The sequence below is a fragment of the Microcaecilia unicolor genome, chromosome 11, assembly GCF_901765095.1.
Source record: "Microcaecilia unicolor chromosome 11, aMicUni1.1, whole genome shotgun sequence".
Taxonomy (NCBI): Eukaryota; Metazoa; Chordata; class Amphibia; order Gymnophiona; family Siphonopidae; genus Microcaecilia; species Microcaecilia unicolor.
The window spans coordinates 88,986,542-89,008,997 of record NC_044041.1 but is presented as its reverse complement, the minus strand read 5'-3'; the positions used below and the strand labels follow the sequence as shown (position 1 = coordinate 89,008,997).

General features: G+C 42.6%; 2 protein-coding genes across 2 annotated transcripts; one reads left to right on the top strand and one right to left on the bottom strand.

Moving 5' to 3' along the window:
• Nucleotides 1–1,588: 1,588 nt before the first annotated feature.
• UBA52 (ubiquitin A-52 residue ribosomal protein fusion product 1) lies at nt 1,589–5,246 on the bottom strand. The gene is made up of 5 exons (XM_030218051.1): nt 5,141–5,246; nt 4,788–4,909; nt 4,292–4,378; nt 2,467–2,569; nt 1,589–1,820 (listed from the first exon to the last, which is right to left on the bottom strand). The coding sequence occupies exons 2-5, from the start codon at nt 4,888–4,890 to the stop codon at nt 1,727–1,729; spliced, it is 387 nt and encodes a 128-aa protein (XP_030073911.1). The 5' UTR covers nt 4,891–4,909; nt 5,141–5,246; the 3' UTR covers nt 1,589–1,726.
• An 833-nt stretch (nt 5,247–6,079) lies between these two features.
• On the top strand, nt 6,080–21,902 carry REX1BD (required for excision 1-B domain containing). Its single transcript, XM_030218050.1, has 5 exons — nt 6,080–6,210; nt 8,713–8,795; nt 17,819–18,023; nt 18,817–18,905; nt 19,994–21,902. Exons 1-5 carry the CDS (start codon nt 6,208–6,210, stop codon nt 20,064–20,066), a joined length of 453 nt encoding a protein of 150 aa, XP_030073910.1. The 5' UTR covers nt 6,080–6,207; the 3' UTR covers nt 20,067–21,902.
• Nucleotides 21,903–22,456: the final 554 nt, after the last annotated feature.

The window sequence follows — 22,456 nt, the reverse complement described above, 5'->3', positions numbered from 1 at the left end:
TCTGTGTACCTTTTTTTCAATCCCACCATCTTTTTTTTTTTAGATAAAGGGTAACCAGACCTACATCCGGTCAAGGTGCAATACAGATGTTATGATTTTTCTTTATTTTATTTTCTACTCCTTTTCTAGTAAGAAACAGTTTGCTTTTTTGTGCCACTGCTATCTAGTGAACAGAAAATTTAATATCATCCATGGTGACAGCTAGTCCTTTTTCTAAGTACTTACTCCTGCAGTGGACCTTGCCTCATATTGCTACAATTACCATTAAATCACTAAGCTACGGGGACCTCTGGTGTAAACTCTAATTCCCTATATGTTTACCAGTAGGTACTTAGGTATTCGTCTCACAGTTTGTATTTATAGCGATTACTTTATTTAAATGGACCTCAATGCTTCCATGCTTGGCAAATCTCCATAACGTGCAGATTGCTCAATATTTTCATAAGAGCGCCAACGCTATCACTGGAGCTGTGGTCTTATCATTGGTCCTCTTTCTTAATCGTTAACTTGATGGATAAAAGTACTCATAGGTCAATGTAAAAACCTCTTCTAGGAGAAAAACCATTGACCCAAACTTTCCATCATGGTACTAATTCATCAATACTGTGAGTAATACTTTTTTCATTAATCAATCGAAATCTGTCAACCGTTGCTTGTTGTGTTTCTTTCCCCTTATGTATAGGTTGACTGCTATATTAGGGGTTTATGCATCCCAGAACCCAATTAGCATTAACCATGAACCTGCCTCTACACAACTTTCTTATATTACACCCATGTGTGCCCATGACCCTTCCCTACAATAGAATGGCCTTATTCAATGATTTTACTATGTTCATACTTGTAATAGCCTCCCACATTCCACATCATTAAGCTTTCATTCTGATCGGAGAAGGCTTATTGACTGTTCACCACTGCTAGCACTTCTCTCCCCACTCAGGGCACAATAAGGGAGGGGGGGGGGAACCCCTACATGAATACAGATGGCTATACAACAGTACCACAATCTCTCCCCCTTCCTTCCATTAACAGACAATAACATCATACAAGGTCTCACCATAGCGAGACAGCATCTTGAGGTCAATCAACAGTACTGCCCTGAGTAACAACTACTGTTCCACATTGTGTTTTTTGAACGCACTGTAGTAACTGCACCCTACCACTGCTGAAGGTCTTTTGAATGAAGCTCTAGACTTTTAAGGAGAAAAAGCTATCTAAATGAAACACGCTGTCAGTGAAACTGGTTATGTATTTAGTATGGGCTAAAGGAGATAATCTACCAATCGCTTCCTTTTACATTTGTCCAAATTTGAGTCTAGTAATAATAACTTGAAAAAAAAAAAAGCTCTGAAAACAATTTTGTTTTGTAAATATATCTTGGATAGATGAATTTTTCAGTGCTGGCTAGCATATGATTTTTCTGTCATCCTAGGTGTCTGATCAAGTATTCTTGGAATTGTTATCCACTAAGAACTAACTGCTGGCTTTAGCAGGCTATAAATGACATAACGCATTATAGATTTATATCAAGTCCCATTCCCAAATAGTTCTCGCACTTTATCCCCACATGACCAAAATAAAACACACAAAATTACAGCTATAGTATTTTACTGAGCAAGGTCACTCTGCATAACATTAAAAACATTAAAAGAATAGCTATTTCAGAGTACTTCACTCAAGAGTTTTTATGCTAACAAAGGCATAGGCATAAGAACAAAGCCCAGGGTGGTTATTTGACCTTCTTCTTGGGCCGCAGGTTATTGGTGTGGCCACACTTCTTCTTACGACAGTTTACTGCACGAGGATGCAGGCGGGCATAACACCTGCAACAGAAAAAGATATATTAAGGCTTGCAGAAGTAGCAGCAAACATGCATGCAAAGGAGGAAAATTATCCCCCTAACAGACAGATGAATCACATCAATGAGCGGTATTCAGCATGTTTGTCCTGATCAAATGGTGGGCTCTGTGAAGGAGTGCTTCTTGTGCTATGGTCACGGTAAGTGGTAATAGTAGTTACTTTCCCTAGCTCCAATTGTTTGCTCAGGTATTTTCCCTGTAATGCAGTAGAATCTGTAGAAGAACTTGTCTACCCAACATTTTATTTTCTTTCTTTAGACAGATGTCTTAGTTACATCTTCACTACACTATTTACAGAAGCCATGACTTCAAACAATTCACTTCATTCAGCAGAAGGTTCTACCTGCATCTCCTCCTTGAGGTCAAGGGTTGTGATCTAGGTTTGGATTCACATTCACACGACCCTTCCAGGGTTCATTTGAGGGGTACTGTATAGATGGACAATGTTCTCACTGAACAATCTTATTCCCAAGTTAAGAATTTGCTGGCTTATTAGATAGCAAGCAATGCCTAAGTCCATTCAAACTGACCTATTTACAACTATATCAACAACACATTCCTTTAGTACCTCTGCAAATTAAACAACCCCCCCCCCCCCTAAAAAACATACTTGCGGCAAATCATTTTGTCACAGTTGTACTTCTGAGCAAGCTGGCGAAGAGAGGGCTCAATGATGCCACCACGGAGACGCAGCACCAGGTGCAAAGTGGACTCTGGAAAATTAACATATGGATTAAGCCAATGTCTTACAAACCGGATGCCAGTTACACACTACAGCTGCATATTCTGCTGGGAGCTGTCTGCAATTTATTCACAAGAGAGAATGCTGAACATAGTTGATGCAATTTTTTTTCCAATCCCTCTACATGTGTACATTTAGTGGTGGTGTTCCAGTATCAACTTAGATGAGAACAGTATGAGGTTTTATGCTGTATTGTTCACTTTAAATTATGTATATCTATTATGTAATCTGCTCAATTTCTGAAATGGGCAGAATCTAAAATATTTACAACAAAAAAAATCAGGGCATATTTGTTCATTGGAAGTGGGAGAAGGGGTGGTGGTAATGTTGTGTTTGACATCACTTACTCTAAATACTAATTGGATTCAATGACAACGAGATGCACAGAGTTCCCCATAAAGAATCACTATTTCCACCTCAGTAAAAATTACCGCTTTGGAAATAGAGTGACTATCAAAGCGAATCGCATACAAATGAGCTGCTCGCTGCTTCTGCAAACAGCTCATTTGCATGTGATGGGGGAGGAGCCAGTTGGCCAGCTGAGCATGCGCAGAACAGCCAATCGCTAAGCGTGGCTGCTCTGCACATGCTCAGAGAGGTGCTTGTATACGGCTCACATATACGCAAAGAAGCTGCGTGTATGAAAGCCAGTGTAGCTTCCCCCCTCTCCTGTGCTCTGGGGTGCTCAGCGTCTTCCCTGCGGGCTGGAGTAGCAGCTGACGGACAGACCCATGTTGGGGCTCTGGTATTTTCCCTGCCTTCCTGCTGCTGGGAAAAAGTGGCACCTGCCTCCAGGGGAAACAAACAGATCAGGGATTTGTATAGCCTATGTGGAAAAGCTCTGGCGCATTTTGTTTCTCCCGGTTTCCTACTTGGGACAGTGAAGAACTATCAGGACCAACAGCTCCAGACCTCACATTACATTTTCCACAGTAAAGGTAGGGACTGCTTGTGTGCATCACTCGGAAAATGGCTGTGCATCATTTTGCATGCACATTACCTCATTATAAAGACTTTTCACACAATTTTTGTTACCTGCTACAGGAAGAGAGCTTGAAGAACCCTTTTGTGCATGCCTCGCTATACTCCGTACTAGCTAAACCGGTTAGAACCTGTGTAAAAACCATGTTGCTGGCTTGTTAGGTTTTGTGCATCTGGGCCTGAGTCATTACTGCTCAGCTATGAGTGGTTATTTTTTACTCTTAAAATTCTTTTCAGATGCTGTATTAAACTAGCCAGATTTATGCAACCCCTTTTTGGTCCATTAAAAGAACTAACAGTTTTGATGTTAAATGTTTTCGCCAAGCTTCCTATTAGCTATAAAGGCAAGTAAACACCTCCTCCTTAATTACAATGATCCTTCACGGTCTCTTTCTATTTCTTCACAGAAGAATGATCTTTGCTCACTTTCACCTACTAAGGCAGCCAAATTAATATTTTAAAAATTAAAGCTATAACAAGAATTAGCTTTGAATTCTGTAACAAAAGTCATCCTTATAACTACAATATGCAATTATAAAGCTTAATTAAGAGTTCACCATGTGAAATAAGAAAACTCAAGAATGAAAAAAAAATAATTCAATTTCAGCTTGTCTTTTTTAAATATGCACTTATTTGAGAAACAGGGAGAACATCCTAAAAATTTATGTTTCTATTCTCAAAATTAAACCAAATAAGTTTTAAGTGAGCACACCTTTCTGGATGTTGTAGTCACACAGGGTACGACCATCTTCTAGCTGTTTGCCAGCAAAAATAAGGCGCTGCTGGTCAGGCGGAATACCTAAGGGAAAATAACAGTCATTTTTACACAGGACCTTACTCTACATCCTTCAAACATACCCACTTTTCCCTAAAAGGTTCCCTGCCAGACTTTTAGCAAATATTATAAAAATAAACCCAGAGCTGAAAAAAAAAAAGTTTCACATTTTATTACAACAAAAGGTGAGCTACATCCTCCTGCACCTTTAAGGAAGAGGCAGCCAACTTTCCTTAGGCACGGATAAAGTATTTAAAGGTGAAAGGTTGAATTCTTTCCTACAGCACGAGGGTCCCCTATAAATTTTAGGCTACCATAATGCACTGGCAAACTGATTTATTTAATCTGTCCTTTTGATATTTCCAAGAAAGACCTTTCTGCAGTCGGTTAAATATAAGCTAGTTAAGAAAGACACCACGGGGCAGTCTATTACCTTCCTTATCTTGGATTTTGGCTTTGACATTCTCAATAGTGTCAATGGGCTCGACCTCAAGAGTGATGGTCTTCCCTGTAAGGGTCTTCACGAAGATCTGCATCGTGACTCCAGTGAGTTACCTATAAAAGAGAAATTAGTTGCTATTACTCACACCAAATTTCACTACTTCCATTCTTAGAAGCGGCCGCAAACCTAACTTCAGTGCACGTGGTGACTGCAAAGCCCACCTATACCAGTTCTTTCCAGCCCACCAGAACCCCTTTCCCTTAACACCACTGCAGGCCCGAGCTCTGAGCTGAACTTCCTCCTGCTTTTCGCCACCCATACACTTCGCACAGGAACCAACGCACCTTCGTAGCTCAACGACCCAACCACGGGAGAAAAAGAACGAACCGGAAGTGGAAACGGCCTCTTTGCCTACCATAGAGTCACGTGGTAGCTTAGAGAGAGGAAACGGAAACGACTTCCTCGTTTTTGCCTTGACGTCATGCCTCACGCACAAAGGGGATTAGGTTGAGATTTATTTCGGCAAAAGGTTAAAAAACGGATACCGCGGGATCATCGGGATCTTCCCGGATTCGATCAGAAAACCTTTAAAAGTTCATTTTTTTTCTTTTGCCAGTCGTTTAGATATGGACATTTTTACATATATCCTCCGAATTTTTTTTTTTCTCTGTTGACAGTATTTAACGCTGGAGATTATTGATTATTCTCCCGGACCCTCCTATTTGCATACAATCTCGTCCACCTTTAAAAGGGGCGAGCCCCCCGTGCTCACGTAATATTTGACTGGTTCTTCGCCACAGGAAGATAACGTTACGTCACAGGGGGCGTGACTTAGGAGGATCTGTGTTTTTCTCGAAGTTAAAACAAGGTTTAATGACAGGAGACAGCAGTAAACATGTTCGGTTTCTCCCTTGTTTTTGACAAGGAGGTTAAATAAAACAGGACACGGGTTGTCCTATGTAGACCATTATATGGGTAAAGCCAGTAGGCGGAGCTTGACTGCAATAGACTGAGCATGCCGCCGTTTTAGTTTACCAAACGGTATGTATACCTTTATGTTAAAAAAAATATATAGGCAAACAACTAACAAAACTGCTGGTGAAAATCTGGCCAAGATGAGATGTCCAAAGGGTGTTGGTCCTTTTATTATCAATTTCCTTTCTCTTTTAATGGTGCCTTTTAAAGATTGCTGTTGCTTACTTTGGTGTAGGCAGTAATGCCTCCGCCAGTGCGATAGGTGGCACCCTTCGTAGGCTACAGTTTCGGAGAGCGGAGCGCCTTTTTGGTGGTCAGTCTCAGTCAGTGGCAGAGGCAGTACGCAAAGTCAAAACTCAAAAGAAGCCGAGGGAGAGTTCGAGTTCTGGCCTATGTTTATTCTGTCCCATATAGACAGGATTTCCTGTTCCTTGCCATGGTGAGCACTTTCCCCTTTGCAGTTAGGGGGGCTTGTGCTGTGGGGCTTGAGCGCTCCAGCTCTCACTTAAAATTGGGAAGATGGTGATAGAAAAAGCACAACGGATTGATCCGATGTACCTTTCTACTGTGATGTCTCAGATCTCGCTTGATACTGTTCTTCCAGCCATTTAGGACCCTTGATCAGTGTTTTAGGAAAGCTTTGGTTCTACTATTGCTTGGGTTCTTAAGCCGGTCCCTCCATTTGTTTCCATAGCATTTCCAGTAAGTAGTGGCACTCAGAGCCCATGCAAGGTCTTTCAGCATGTGCAGACACAGATTGCAGTGCCCCGTATCTGTAATCTGACTTTTCAGATTAAAAGATATGGCTGGCACTGCCTGCCAGTCTTGGATTTCTGCCAACCTCATGATGTTGCTATAAACAGAGAATTAATATTTTGTAACAGTTGGAAATATATGTCCCATACCTTAACTATTAAAGCTGGAAATGTGCATTGCTCCATATAATGACCATATTCTTGTTATACTGCATTAAACTTAATAAACCTTTTCTTTCAGGTAAAACACACATGCACACACAAACAGCTCAGATAAATTTTTGACTTCTAAAGTGTTGAATTTACTGCCACATTATGGAGAAAATCTCTTTCTTTCTAATGATCAGCAACACAGGCCATAGATGTTGGCTTTTTCAACAGGGCACAAAGACTTAGGGTCGTTTTACAAAGCTTCAGTAAAAAGTGACCATTAATTACCTCGTGAGCATTTACCGTCACTTATTTTGTAGGCAGTAAGAGCTCCCACGTTATCCGGGCGCTAACCAGTTAGTGTGCAGTAATGTAGATGCACTGACTAGTTAGCACAGGAATGCCCACACTCTGCACCTGGCACGCCCCCTCAAAAAATACTTACCATGTGGACATTCCAAATGCTTTTGCATATCCTGTGTTATGCTGTTTTTGCTACATTAGATGCGTGTTAGTGCCTAATGCAGCTCTGTAAAAGGACCCCTTAAGTTTCTTTTTGTGTCATGAAATGTGCTTTTTATCAAGTGGTTTGCTTTTTAATGTTCATATCTCAAAATGGCATACATACAAATATAATAACAATATTTTATACACTATAGCAGTATCTCATTCAAAATAATATTTAATTTTGCATCATCATACATATTTGGGAATAATGCTATTTGTCTCAATTTCATGCTTTTAATGATTTTTTTTAAACACATGTACTTTGGCTCTTTAATATACAAAAAATGTTTTAAAACCCATAAACAGCTGAAGAGTGGCTGCATGCTCAGGTGCCACCCCTAGAGAGCAGCCCCTAACAGGCAGCTTTAGGCTCAGCAATTCTGTAAAGGACATCCAGAGGCAAATGAAGGGATGTGGCCAAGAAGGAGGGTGAGTTGGCAACTGTCTGAGGAGTCAGTGCTGCCAGTTCAGCAGGGAGATATGGAAGAGGAGGTGGTGATGGCAAGCTTCCAATGAAAATGCATGGGGCTCACGTGGAGTTTGTTTTTTTTGTAAGAAATCTGATTTTAATTTTCTATTCTGACCACATATAGAGAGCTTCTTCTTCCTGATATTTCAACATTTGAATGGGGAGCTTCATTATCCACTACATCCACTCTCGAAAAGTGTTAGGGAACTTTCAGGCTCAAGTGGGTACAGCTTCAGTCTAGCCACAATTTCTGCTGGTTTAGCCCTGCTGTTTTATAAGGACACATAGATGTCTATATGCAGGGCTTTTTTTGAGGGGCTACTTGGGGGTACTGAGTACCGGCACCTTGTCCGTTGTCTGCTAAAATTGACCCATGATACCCAAGTTTTAATGAAAGTGCTCAGGCTCTACACACCAATTCTACCTTGTCATACATTTTGTGACTGGTTGAAGGGAGCCTGGCTATTGTGGGGTGGGTTCCTCAGTGATCTCCCCACCCCTGACGGGTGGCCAGGCATTTGAATACCGGCACCTTTTTTGCTAGAAAAAATGCACTGTCTATATGGCTTTATAAAATAGGCTAGAAATAAGTTACATGGCCTTCACATAAAGGCTTAGATAACCTGCTATAAATTACCCCTAAATGCCCTTGAATCACCAAATCTCTACTTAAACACTACCCTTCCCTCCAGATGAAATAAATAGTATCAGGACTACAATTCCCAGAATGTGCAGGCAGCAGTTAACCCCCCTCCATTGGGGTTGCTACCAGACTCCATGTCATAAGGGACAGACTAATCTAGTTCTGGTTTTATCCTAATGCAATCACAGATCTGTAGTTCTGATATTTCTTAGGAAATTCAATGGGCCAGTCAAAACTACAGGTTCATACATGCAATAGGGTAAAACCAGGACTGGAATTGCCATCTGCCTATGCCATATGGTATAGGCTATCATACCCTCCACACCTCTCTCTCAAAACAAAGGCCAGGAGTTGCTGAAAGCATCTGTGATAACTTGATTAATGCCATATTTTCTGTCTGGTTTGTTTTACATACAGTCTGAGAATGATTTCAAGGCCCTGGTACAGCGCTTGTATGCCCTACAGGCTGAAAGAGTGGAGGCCTACAGACTCTTTGAAGCGTAAGCAATTTATCTTCTATCTTTGTGCCCCTTGATCAGGGTTCTGGATCTGAGGGGGGAAATAGATGATTCCACAGGCTGTGTCCTTTTACTGCATGATCAATTTTCAATATGTGGTCAAAAAAACACATTCAAGGGGTGGTTTTGTCTCTACATTAGTATGGAGAGACAGTTATTGTTTGTAAAGTACATGGATTGACTTCAGATTTGGGTTGAGGGTCATAGGTGACAGATAAGACCTATTAAGTACTTCAGGTCTGCTCACCTTGATACCTGGTGCCGATACCAGAGACCCACATTGATCTTTGACCTTCCCCTCACTTCTTTGATAAGGGCTTCTCTGTGCCTGTCTCAGGCTTTTGTGAATTCCTTTTCTCTTTGTAAGCCACATTGAGCCTGCAAATAGGTGGGAAAATGTGGGATACAAATGCAGCAAATAAATAGATAAAGCTCTACTATAGTCTGGCAGGTAACCCTGTTGAAAATGGCCTGTACCTGATGGGGGCAAGTCATTTTCAGGAATATCAAAGTAGAAAAGTGTTCTGAATCCAGTCTTGTGCATGGTTTGTTCAGAGCTGGCTCAAGGGTATCTAATGTCCTAGGTGAACCGTCAGCCATGTGTCTCCTCCCCATAGCCCAATATCTTCCCTCCACCTCAATGTCCAGCAACTCTCCTTCCCTCACTTCTCTCTACCAATGTCCAGCATTGCTTCCCTCCCTTCCCTCTACCCTGTCCAACATCTGTTTTTCTGTCCCCCACTGTGTCCAGCACCTCTTCTCGCCCATCTTTTCAGCATTTCTCTTTCCTTCTCCTTTCCCCCTGTTGTGTCTAGCATCTCTGCTTCTCTCCTTCCCTCTCCCTCTCAGCATCTCTTTCCTTTCCTCCTATTGTGTTCAGCATCTCTTCCTCCTTCCTTCTTCCACTCCAATGTCCAGCATCTCTCCTTACCTCCTCCTCATTCGTTGCCACGTTTAGCATCTCTCCTTGCCTCCCCCACCCCTGCTATGTTCGGCATATCTCCTTTTCTCCACCTCCACCCCTACTGCCACCACCTACCAGCCTATCTCTCTACCTCCATCCTCCAAAATGTGGCATGAGCAATCTCCAGACCTAGTGTCCTCCCTGCCATGCAAACCTCTGGTCAGAGGGGGCAAAACCTGGCCGGTTTTGAGCATGCAGAGGTACTCAAAGGCCTGTGGCTGTGCTGCTGTTCTCTGGCTTGTCTTATTGGCATTGCCAGTGCCACGCTGCTGCCCTAGGTGGACACCTAATTCACCTAGTTGCATGGCTGGCCTTATGTATGTTCTCTGTTGTTTGATTTAAGTTAATTATTTTTTAATGTCACAAAAAATTTTCCAACAACATAAGGTTACAGGCAGTTCTATGCCAGCAGGTGAGTCACTGATGTGTCAGAGAACTGACTTCTAAGGTAATGATGAGTTAAAAAGTTTGAAAGAAGTACTCCCTGCATTCAACACACATTGGAGACTATTTTTAGTTGAGTATAGACTGTAAGCAGAAATATCAAGTGCACCTCTATTTTATTTTATTTTATTGCTTGATATCTTTTCTGGCAGTGATGGGGGCTCCTTTTTTACTCATGGCAGTTCTACATTTTTGGCTTGGTCAAGAGAGATCAGGACTTGCAACGGTTCAGAGGAGTGCAACAAAAATGATATGGGGTTTGTGTCATGACATATGAGAAATGACTTGAAGACCTTGATATGTATATCTTAGAGGAAAAGAGTGATAAGGGAGATATGATATAGACATTTAGGGGGAAAATTCATCAAGTGCAATAAAAGATTGCCTTCTATTGCACCTTGATTTACTGCTGGATTCAGCAACCTGCGATATCCCAGTCCCACAGGTTGCTGAATCCTGGGTTAAGAGCATAACGTTGTATGTATGTTAGGTTTTCAACGGTAGGCAAAACAAACAGTGGATCCAATAAAAGTCCTCTCACAATGAGTGTCTTCCTGAACAAGGTCTTTATTAATAGTAGCACAATTGACCCGACACGTGACGTGTTTCGGCCGTGAGGCCTGTGTCAGGGGTCTATAAAATAATATACATAAAAATGCAAATGTAATTAAAAACATAATTAAACCGTGAAAATACAAATGACATTGTATACATGTTTGAACCATTAAAACAACTAAATAGAATAAAAAGTATATCAAATAATGATAAATGAAAATGTTATGAATATAAATAATATGAATATAAATCAATAAGGAATAAAATTATTCACATAGAGATAAATGAGGACAAGACATGAAATAAAGTACTCAACAATATATAATGCCAAAATAGGGAACATACCTAGTGTTATCTGAAGACAAAATGCCTTGTAGGTCAGATGAAAAAACAGCACTAAAACTGCTAAAAGAGGTATCTAAAATAAATGTATAAATCAATAAAAATGAATAAATACATACTATACATACAATCATATGTAGCAAAATAAAATAAAAGCAGGACACAGAAGTATGAACAGGGATCTCAAAATTAATATGCATAAAGGTATAGAAAAAGATGAGACTATGTATGTAAGGATAAAAAATGAAAAGTATTTTGAAAAATGTTGCTAAACGCCAAATGATATGAAAACAGACTGTTGCTAAGTACCACCGATGTATAAATAAATAATCCAGCTGATGCCAAAGCCCTAAAAAGAAAAAGAAAACACAAAAAAGAAAATCAAAAGACAGAGTACTGCCCTTATAATAGTAGAACAGCAATGACTGTAAAAAACTCCTGAAGGGATAATAAAAGCAAAAATGAACGTAAGATATAAAAAATAAAAATAAAAAATGGTGGAAAATGTAATAATGATGACAAATGTGGCATATGCAAAAAAGGACCTATGAAGTCACACCCTAAACTACGAAACGGCAGAACGTGACAAAATGGAACTGCGCCTACATAATACACTTACGGAAGCACAGTGAAATGGTAAACACCACGAAATACTGGAAGTAGTGCTGGTGCATATAAAAACACCCAAGTTGCACTGAAAAATTGCGTAATCACGAGTAATCCAAACTTAAATAAGTTAAAGTTAAAAAGGGCGGGCTCGCCATCTGAAGCATAGCACTGTGCCGGAAGTGATAGTGACGTCACTCCCCGAGGTGCAGATAAAAAACGAAACTGGTAAAAACGATGTGGACAAAATAATAATGAAAAATGATATGAGTGGCATAAAAAACAAATGAGACATATGAGTGTGAAGCATACTGCAAAAAACTGACAGCAAACAGCGTGGCTGTCAGAACTACGAGGTGATCGAACCAAAAGAACGCCAAATGAAAAACGCTGGGTTCTGGAACCAGCACTTGTTTATGTAAAGGCCCAATGCAAACTACGTGAATTGTATCGTCACGAAACTGACTGAAGTAAAGAAAAAATGAAGAAATGAAAAACTTACCGTATACAAAGCTGCGCTGTGCTGCTCAATCATACGCAACAAATAGCAAAACTTAAAGGAGCTGTTGCTAGGGTGATGTGTACCGTTCGGCTGGGGCCGACACCTACAGATATAAACCGATAAAAACGACTGCAGTTTTCAAGGCAGAACTGGATTCGTAAGCCCTTGGGCTACTGCCGAGGAGCAGCAGTGGCAGGCAAAACCACCCCCAAACCAGAGACAAGGCAGAACAGGACTGGAACCCCGGACTGGAGTTGCAGCTGAGGCAAACAAGCTGGAACAGGCAGAGCAGGAACAGCTAGACTTCACCTGCACTTGACCGCCGTTCCCCAGGAGTTGAGCCCCTGGGTGTAGGCGGCCGGCAGGACTTACCGGACAGGGCAGGAACCAGATACCAACTAGGCTGAACAGGGACAGAGGGTCAGAGGAGAAAGGAATATACATGGGAAGCAAGGCAGAAAACTGGGCTAGGATTCAGACAGACAATACAACACTAGGCAGGAAGTGGACAGGCTAAAGGACAGGAACTGAAAGCTGCCAAGCAGCCACTAAGAAGGGAACTAGCAGTAAAAGCTAACAGCTAACCTACACACAGACTAACCAGGGACCTGACAAGGAAAAACAAGACTAGAAAACAAGCAACAAAGTACAAGCTAACTGCACAAAGACTAGACTAGAACCAGGCAAGGATTTCAGACAAGAAACAGAATAACCAAATGTGCAACAGAGCACACCAACATACCAGGGACCTTAGTCGATGCAAAGGCAAACACAGAAATTTCCAGGTGGTTAATAAAGCCCATCAGCAGCTGAAGTTCAACTGCAGGAGTCACAGGGCAGCTACGGGTGCTGTTCAGGTACAAACAAGAAAAGCAAGTCTGGCAGCCCGGAAGATCCGGACTGGACTGGGCTGAAGTCTGCAACATGTGACAGTCCATAGCAGCCACCAGTTCTGGCCACCAGAGGGCGAGGTGAGTACAGACAAGGAAACAGTCACCATCATGACAATGTGAACCTCTATGCAGGGTGTCCTCCTCCCCTGGCTCATTCCCTGCCCACCCCCACAATGTTAAGCCCACATTCTCACATCAAAGGTAGCCCTTTCCCCCTCAAAGGGCTACCTTGACATCATTGGTGGTCGGGGGGAGGGTATCTTCAGGAAGGAGTGATACCCAGTCACTCCTGCCTGGTCCAGTGCTAAGTTTAAACAATTAATATTATTTAAATAGTAGGATGAGTGGAAGACTGGAGGTGTAGAGTGCCAGAGCAGAGTGGGAACTTGAGCCTGGTGGCGAGGTGGCATCAGGTAGCTTAAAGTAGGAGGAGAGAAGCAGCGGCAGTCGTGAAGCTTGACTGGCCACAAATAAATCGTGATGATCCTGCTGCTGGGTCCACGACCCGGAAACACTGGAGCCATTCTAGAGTCTGCCTCACTCTCATGTGTTTCTGGCAGCATCCATCACATGTTCCCTCAAGTGCTCAGGCCTGGATCCTGCTCATGTATTAAGCAGTTAAATGAATAATCTTATAGTTAGTTTTATCGTTTATCAATTAATCATTCAATATTTTACATTCCTAAGATCCATTGCACAGGCATACAACGCTTTGCACACTCCGTAAATCAACTTGTTGCCCTTTTTTTCTTCCCCTTGAGGATGTAAGGATACTCAGTACTGTGGACCCTCTTGGGGAACATTGTGGCCTCACCAGACTTTTGAGACAGCTTTTAAAATGCCCTTTCTCTCCATGCTTTGCACTTCAGTGTCCTAATAGAACAAATTCTCTCTCCAGCAGTGACTCTAGTTTTTGGTTTGTGTTGCATGGTGGAACTTGCAACAGTAATTCCATTAGTGCAACAGTAATGTCCTCTTTTAGTAGAAACAGGGGGCTTCCTTGGTGCAATTTACGTTTCCTCACAAGAAGGGTCAGTGATGTGTGCACGGTGCTCATAACTGGTGTGGGCCCAAGCCAGGAATAATTAGCATGTGTCACAAGGATGTAAACAGTATGTGAGCCCCATTCCAAAGAACTTACAGAAAGATTCACTTAGGGGTCTTTTTACTAAGGTGCGCTGAAAAATGGCCTGCGGTAGTGTAGGTGCGGGTTTTGGGTGCGCGCCGGTCCATTTTTCAGCACACCTGTAAAAAAGGCCTTTCTTTTATTTTTGCCGAACATGGACGTGCAGCAAAATCAAAATTGGCGGGCGTCCATTTTGGGTCTGCGACCTTACCACCAGCCATTGACCAATCTAGCAGTAAAGTCTTATGTGATAACATTGCGGTAATGACTTCGCCTGTCAAATTCCACTTGGCACGTGTCTGAAGATAAAAAAATATTTTTCGGATGCGCGTATTGGACATGCGCCAAAATTGAAATTACTGCAACAGCCATGCGGTAGCTGGGTGGTAACTCCATTTTGGCGCATGGGCACACGTAGACTCTTACGTAGCTTAGTAAAAGGGCCCCTTAGGATTTTATTGCTGTCTTTGTCGGAAAGTGGGGTGGGTGGATGAGTATGAGGGGGGGAATGTGAAACTGGTGAAAATGTGTCAAGATCAAATCATGCTGCATTAATGTTGCTGAGGATCTTTAGTTGTCTCATTGTTTTTGTAACTGTTTTTTTTTTTTTTAATTTTGTATGTTGAGCTGTTTGTTTTGTTTTGTTCTGTGTTTTGAGATAATGTTTAAACCAGCATGACAGTAGCTGCGCTGATGAGAGCTCCAGATGCCCGTGGCCTAATAAATCAATACAAAAATTCTGTGTCTTTTATTTAGAGAGAGGGAGAAAGAAAAAGAGATTTTCTTTCTTGGAATACAGTTAACTTTATAAACAAAGTTCCATCAACTAATTAAAAAAAAAAAAACTTTATTAAAGTGAAAGCATGGCTTTTGGCAGTGATCCTGAGTCCTTAGCTGTTTATAGTGAAAGTCATTGGAGAGTAAAAGTAATTGACCCTTTTATGCATTTCAAAGGCTGGATTCCAGGAGAAGGGAATCTTCTTGACATGCCAAACACTAGGGTCTTGGTTCACAGTTTGTTACTAGACAGCCCGCTAGGTTTTGGGGCAGTGGTGGACCCCTTTATCCTTGCTGTTAGCTTAATGAAGGAATTGGTTCTGTCCAGCTGCTGCCCCTTTGGGCTTCCAGCTCAGTTACAACCAGCCCCTGTAGTGCCTATGGAACTGTGAGCCTTCGTCTGCAGCTACCTGGAGTTTTTTTTTCCACCGCCACCCTCTTCCTCTACATCTGTTTTGAAAAAGGCGTCTTTAGACCCAGGTGTTCCTGCTAACTATTGCCCAGTTTCTAACCTGTGCTTCCTATCCAAAATGACAGAGAACATGGTATTCTCTCGGTTTATCCTCTACATTCAGTCTGTTTCTGCTCCCCACTCCCACCAGTCCGGCTTTGGGCTAGTCATAGCACTGAAACCCTCTTGACTTCCCTTAGCCAAATCCATAGTAAACTGGATCAGTTGCCCTAGCAGTATCACCCAATCTTTCTGACACATATGAAGAGTCTTTCAGCAGTTGGCATTGCTAGTTCAGTTCAGTTTGTTCTTAGTTTACTTCTTTTTCCAATACCACATTTTCACAGTAGCCACGTCTTCTTCCACATCCTCCTGTCTAGTACCTCAAGGTTCTATTTTGTCTCCTTTACTGTTCAATGTTTTCCCTCAGTCCTTTGGCAACAGTTATACAATATCACGGCATTAGTGCCTGTTATTAAGCAGACAAATATTCTTCTGTTTCATTATACTACAAGGATTCTGTTAATCTCTCTCTTCAAATTTGTTGGAGGCTCTCGCCAGCTGGCTAAAGACACATAACCTAGTACTCAACCAGGACACTCTCCTTGTCCCTCTGTGGTGCCTGTTCTTTTTGGGCAATCTAGTGGTTGAGTCTTTCAAATATCTTGGGGTCATCTTGGACTCCCAACTTTACTTCACTAGACACATTTCTGATGCTGCTAAGTCTAGTTTTCTGGCCTTACATAAATTAAGATCTGTTATAAGTTATATATTCTTCCCCATTTTTGTGGGTTCTTGCTATTTATGCTGGCATCTCTCAAATTAACCTAAAAAGATTAAGAACATAAGAATAGCCATACTTGGTCAGACCATTGGGTCCATCAAGCCCAGTATGCTGTTTCCAACAGTGGCCAATCCAGGTCACAAGTACCTGACAGAAACCCAAATAGCAGCAACGTTCCATTGTACCAGGGCAAGCAGTGGAATCCACTCTGCATATTGCATTTTTCTTTGTAGCCTCTAACTCTATAGAATAACCTTCCTTTAAATGATTCCTATAGGTGTGCCTTGGGGGCTGTCAGAGGACTGATCATAATGGAGCCGATATTCAGACCACAGGAGGTAATGTTGGGATGTTTCCAGTGACCAGCATTATATATACAGGTGTTTTTTGGCCGGTTTCAACTTAACTGTGGAGTGGAGGAGTAGCCTAGTGGTTAGTGTAGTGGACTTTGATCCTGGGGAAGTGAGTTTGATTCCCACTGCAGCTCCTTGTGACTCTGGGCAAGTCACTTAACCCTCCATTGCCCCTGGTACAAAATAAGTACCTGAATAGATGTAAACCGCTTTGAATGTAGTTGCAAAAACCTCAGAAAGGCGGTATATCAAGTCCCATTTCCCTTTCCCTTAACTGGTGAAGCCAATATCTAGCGCTGGCCGGTTAAGTCAAAACTGGCCAAAGGTAGGACCTGCTATTTTGGCGGCCTAATTTGGTGGCCAAACTTATATGGCAACGCACTGAATATCAGCGGATAGCTGGTTATATTGCACAATATAGCTGGCTACCCGGTAAGTGCTAACCGGCACTGACTGGCTATCTCCGGCTGAATATTGCCGGATAGCCAGTTAAGTGCCATTTAACCGGCCAGGAGCCATTTGGAATTTGATATTACAACAGCATTTTTGAGGTTATCATAGGCATCTGAGGTCTTTTCCCCCATCATTCCTGTATGGTGCTAATTTACAGAGAATTCATTTCTCACTCTAGCTTTGAACTGAGTTTAGACATTACTGAGTGAGCTTCCAGTTAGTATTGTTACTTTAATACAAGTGGTGCATGCTGCATGGTTCTCCTTTGCATTGCAATACGTTTTGCCTCAATGTTTTGACTGGGGATGCACTTTTCTTATAGCTGTAAAGTGTTTCTTCATGTCCTATGTGTCAGAGCAAATACAGCAGTATCGTATCGTCTTCCTTTGTGTTATAGTAAGCCAGGTCTCTACTTGCAAAAGTAAGGATGTTCCAGTATAATCCCTGCTTTCTGCCAAAATTCCAAAAATGGCACTGTTCCATTTGTTCATGATTGTGTTTGTTATTAAACATAGGAGTGCCTTGAATTGGGAATGAATGTTATGTTATGGACCACTGGGCACAAGGTAGCCATTCCTAGCAGCAGAGGAGTGGGATTTTGCAGCTGGAATTAACTGTTTTGGTAAAACTAACACCCACCTAGGATAGCTCCACTGTCTGATGGGGGGCTGGGAACTTTCCTTGTTCTCTTACAACATCAAACTTCATTACATCATAATTTTTTCTCTTAACCCTTCCAAATGTTTGAATTCCAGGGGACATCAGGCTTACTTGAACACGGGCCCACACTATGACTTTATCCAGTATCGGCAGCTGGTCCATGAAATCACCCTGGCCTTTAATAGCATCTCCAAGGAGATCATCCAGATGAAGGACCGCTTTCATGAGGTTTATGGCCGTCCAGACCTCTCAGAGCACATTGAGAAGATCCAAGAGATGGAGAAAGAAAAACTGGAGCTGGTAAAGAAGAAGAAAGGGACTTGGACCATTTGTACATGGTTCTCTTGAGCTTGTGGCTAGAGGAGTCACAGCCAACTGGCAAACAACACAACTGTGATGTGATGATCCCTGCTTAAAATGGGAATATCATTAGATCCAGTTCCACCTAGAAAACCACTTTTTCGTGTTTCCTTTTAAATGTCTTTTCTGCAGATAAGGGATTGACTTGTGTATACCTGTACAGTTCTGTGTACAATCAGTAGTGTTTTAATTATTACATTAATACTGTATGTTGCTCTTCTAACGTAAGTTCTACGTGGCTTGCAATAAAACATATATACACAGACAGTAACAAACAACAATCAGATCTGATACATCAGATTTTCTAAAAGCATCCATACCATTACAATCATACTTTTAACATGAATCACCAAAACCAGGCAATCATCTTCAATACCAATCCAATCACAAGCTTTACAATTAATAAATAATAGTGTAAATTTTATTATGAATGCATACCCTCCATTTAAGATTCTTCAGTGTGTTTTTGGATTTTGCACTTTGTGTTAGGAGAGCTCCTGGCCCAGGCGTTTTCTCTTAAAGAGAGAGATTATTATTATTTCTGCATTTGTACCCCACATTTTCGAATCGGTTGTCAGTTCAATGTGGCTTACAATGTATTTCTGTTAGACATATTACATAGACGTTTCTGGATGTGCTTGTGTTACCATTTTCTGGGGATTGCTAGTCAGTGGGATTGCAATGTGATCAGCCAGAGCTCATTCAGAAGAGTATTTTTTCTCTCTTCTTACAGACTGCCAGGCTGCAGATTGCCAAACAGAATGCACTGGACCACCCGGGCGTGGAGGCACATGCACAAGAAGTGCAGGAACTGAAACACAAGTAGGTGGGCAGAATGCACTGAATTATTGGGGAGAAACTGTCCTCATCTACTTTGCTTCTAAAGGAAAAGCAGGGCTGTGTTAAACCAGTGATTCCAATGAAGTGGGCATCAACAGGCTGCTTTTAGTGCATTTACATTGTTTTCTCTTCCAGGGGGAGCAGGAAGGAAAGAGGGCATGCTCCTTGAGATGAGGGTTGAAGTGGGGTTATGTTCTGAAAGGTAGGGAGAGGAAGGACATGAATATGTTGATCTTGCCCAGCCTTCACTGGGCATCCTCTGAGTGTATGTTACCTCTCTTTTTGTCCACTCCTGAGGCTGGCAGCATAGCCAAGAGGGTTGTGTTTATTCTGAAAAGCATAGGATGGGTGATAATAGTAAAACCTTATCTGGCAGCTGTTTTTATTTGTAAGTGGAGACTTAACTACTAAAACTTCAACAAGTCGTGCAGAAATCTCTCAGCCCTTTCTCTTGCTTGCTATTGTAGGGTAGTGGGAGATCTGTTACCTGGGGAAGTCTTCCGTGAAACTCTTGGTCTTCCCTCACCAGGCTTTGCAGTGCAAACAGACATGCCACGTAAATGTACCAGGGAGACAGAACCAAATGTTATGGGTCCTCTGTTCTAATGGAATGTTCTAGTGCAGGGGTAGGCAACTCCGGTCCTCGAGAGCCGGAGGCAGGTCAGGTTTTCAGGATATCCACAATGAATATGCAGGAGATAGATTTGCATACCAAGGAGGCAGTGCTTGCAAATCTATCTCCTGCATATTCATTGTGGATATCCTGAAAACCTGACCTGCCTCTGGCTCTCGAGGACTGGAATTGCCTACCTCTGTTCTAGTGGAATGAGTGTCAGAAAAGTTCAACCCTATGGCACCACTGCCTAATCTCAGGCCTCATAACAGGATCCTCTGAATGCAACTGGTTCTGCCCTTAGCCTGGTGCAAGACACAGAGCCTCAGAGCTCTTCCAGTTCTCTGCCTCTGGTTGTTGCTTCTCCCTTGGTATTTCATAAACACTACCTAGAGTTACATATTCACCGAATACAGCCCATATGTATTTTATTTATACTTTCCATCCGTTCTTGCAGGATAATTAAAACCATGGAGGCAATCAGCGAAATTCTGCAAGACTTCAAGTACGATTCGGAAGAAACGGAGTGATGGTTATCCCCATGGGAAATCGCAAGAGGCACAGAAAGTGCTGGAATGAAGTGTTTACCTTTCCCAGGGCTCTACCAGGAGGGTTCCCTCCCTCCCTTCACCCCCCCCCCCCCCCAGGCATTGTAACACTGGAGGCTGTTTTGTCTCCATTCTTTAAGTGTTTGTGTGTGGTGGGGGGAGGTATTAATAGCCCCTCACCTGTGAATAACCTTCAGATGGTTTTACAGGGGAAAGAACTGGAATTATCTTCTCCCTCCGACTTTTTGCGGCCAGATGTACTGAAAGGATTTTGCCCATTTTGTGTCACATAAAAATTTAGTATATGGGAGCTGGCTGAAAGTGGAAGCCTGAGAAGGTCTTACTTCCTTTGACTATTCTTTGTGTACTTCTGTAGTAGGTAAGGGGAGCAGGAATGAATGATGGGAGAGCGATTCAAGCAGTATATTATGAATGTATGTTGTTCATGGGTAGAGGAAAGTGTTGCTGTTTGAATCATAGGTACCTGCAAACAAAAGTCTTGACCCAAATACCGTGATTAAGATGGAAAATATTGCTGGATACAGTGGACTCAGTTACTTGACAGAGGGGTAGCCTCCTGAGGACTTTGAATGTAGACACAGTCATTTAGTAGATTGAATTCAGCAAGGGGTCACTGTCACAGCTGTTCCTCTCCATGATAACCTTTGCTGCTGCTGTGTTCTGAATCAGTTGAAGATTTTATTCGGTAGACTGCAGTGTGGTGTTTGATAGTTTAGATGAAATAAAACAGCTCCTTATGAGACAGATCCACACTAATTACCACCGTGAGGTTGGTGACCACCACGGACACCCATCCACGTTGTGACTATGACCTCAGCAGGCCTTATGAGATAATGTCCCAGGCCTTGCCTATAAATTTCCCAAGCTGAAAGTGATTGGAAAAATGAGCTGAGAGGAGGTTGAATGGAAAATAAGAAGAAAGATACTAAAAAATGGAAATCCTGAGGGTCAATTTTGCCCCACTGCTGTGACTGAATTAAGATAAATACTGGCCCCAGCATTTTAATTAATCTGTATATTCGCTGAATGTACAGATAGTGTGGTCACGGTGTTGGTGCTATCATTTTAGCTTAGGCCTGCTGTTTAGCTGGCCTAAAGTACATGAATAAATTTTCCATATAGCAGCTGAATATCACTACTAAATGGATAATTTTTTAGCCCACTCTTGCCCTGCCCCAAACCTGGCCACAAATATCCCCATAGTATCAGGACCATTTAATTGTTTAAATGGCCCACTATTATCTGTGCATTTACAGAAAAATCCATGGGTAAGGGATTTATGTGTTGTCCAGCCAGCAGCCATCTTAGAAATCTCTTTATGACATTGGCCAGCTGGCCTTCAGATTCAAAAATCCCCATGGGAAAACCACAGAGGTTAAATGAGGTAATATAAGAGGCCTTCACCCAGGGATGGAGCAGTTTTGATGTGTAATCCTAAACTGAACATTGCATCATGTGAAGAATCAGTTCTGCAGGAGGACACAGGCAGGCAGTGTGACCTCCAGGGCTGTGGCCAGCCTCCTGCAGAAGCAGAAAGCCTTGGCTAGATTTTCCTCAGATAGGATTTCATTGTTTTATGTCATAGCCTCGTATCTACATGGGATGAGACAGTTTGCTTTATGTGATGAATCAGATGACATTGTTTTAACTGGTGTATTATAGTTGTGTTTCATGCATTGTATTCTGCCATAAGCCCAACTGGAAAAGGCAGAATAATATTATGTGCCCTTTTACTAAAGCTTAGCTTGCGCTAAATTCTAAGAAACCCATTTTATACCTATTGCACTCAGGGGCATAGCCAGACTTCAGCGGGAGCGGGGTCCAGAGCCTGAGGTGAGGGGGCACGTTTTAGCCCCCCCCCCCCCCCCCCCCAGCGCCACTGACACCCTCCCCGCCATTGCGGGTTTTGCTGCCGCCGCCGCCTACTATGATGACCCCTGCCGACAACCCTCCCCCGCCGCTGCCATGGGCTACCTTTGCTGGCGGGGGACCCCAATCCCCGCCAGCCGAGGTCCTCTTCTTCCCGCGAAGGCTTCGTTCTGTTTCTGATGTCCTGCACGTTGTACAGACTCAGAAAAATAGAACGAAGCCATCTTGCAAGGCTTCATTCTGTTTCTGTGAGTCTGACGTCCTGCACGTACAACATGTAGGACGTCAGAAACAGAATGAAGCCTTCGCGGGAAGAAGAGGACCTCGGCTGGCAGGGATTGGGGTCCCCCACCAGGAAAGGTAGCCCACGGGGGAGGGGGGGTCGAGAGGGTCGGCGGCAGGTGGGTCCAGGGCCAAATCTACAGGGGCCCAGGCCCCCGTGGCCCCATGTAGCTACGCCACTGCTTGCACTACTATGATGA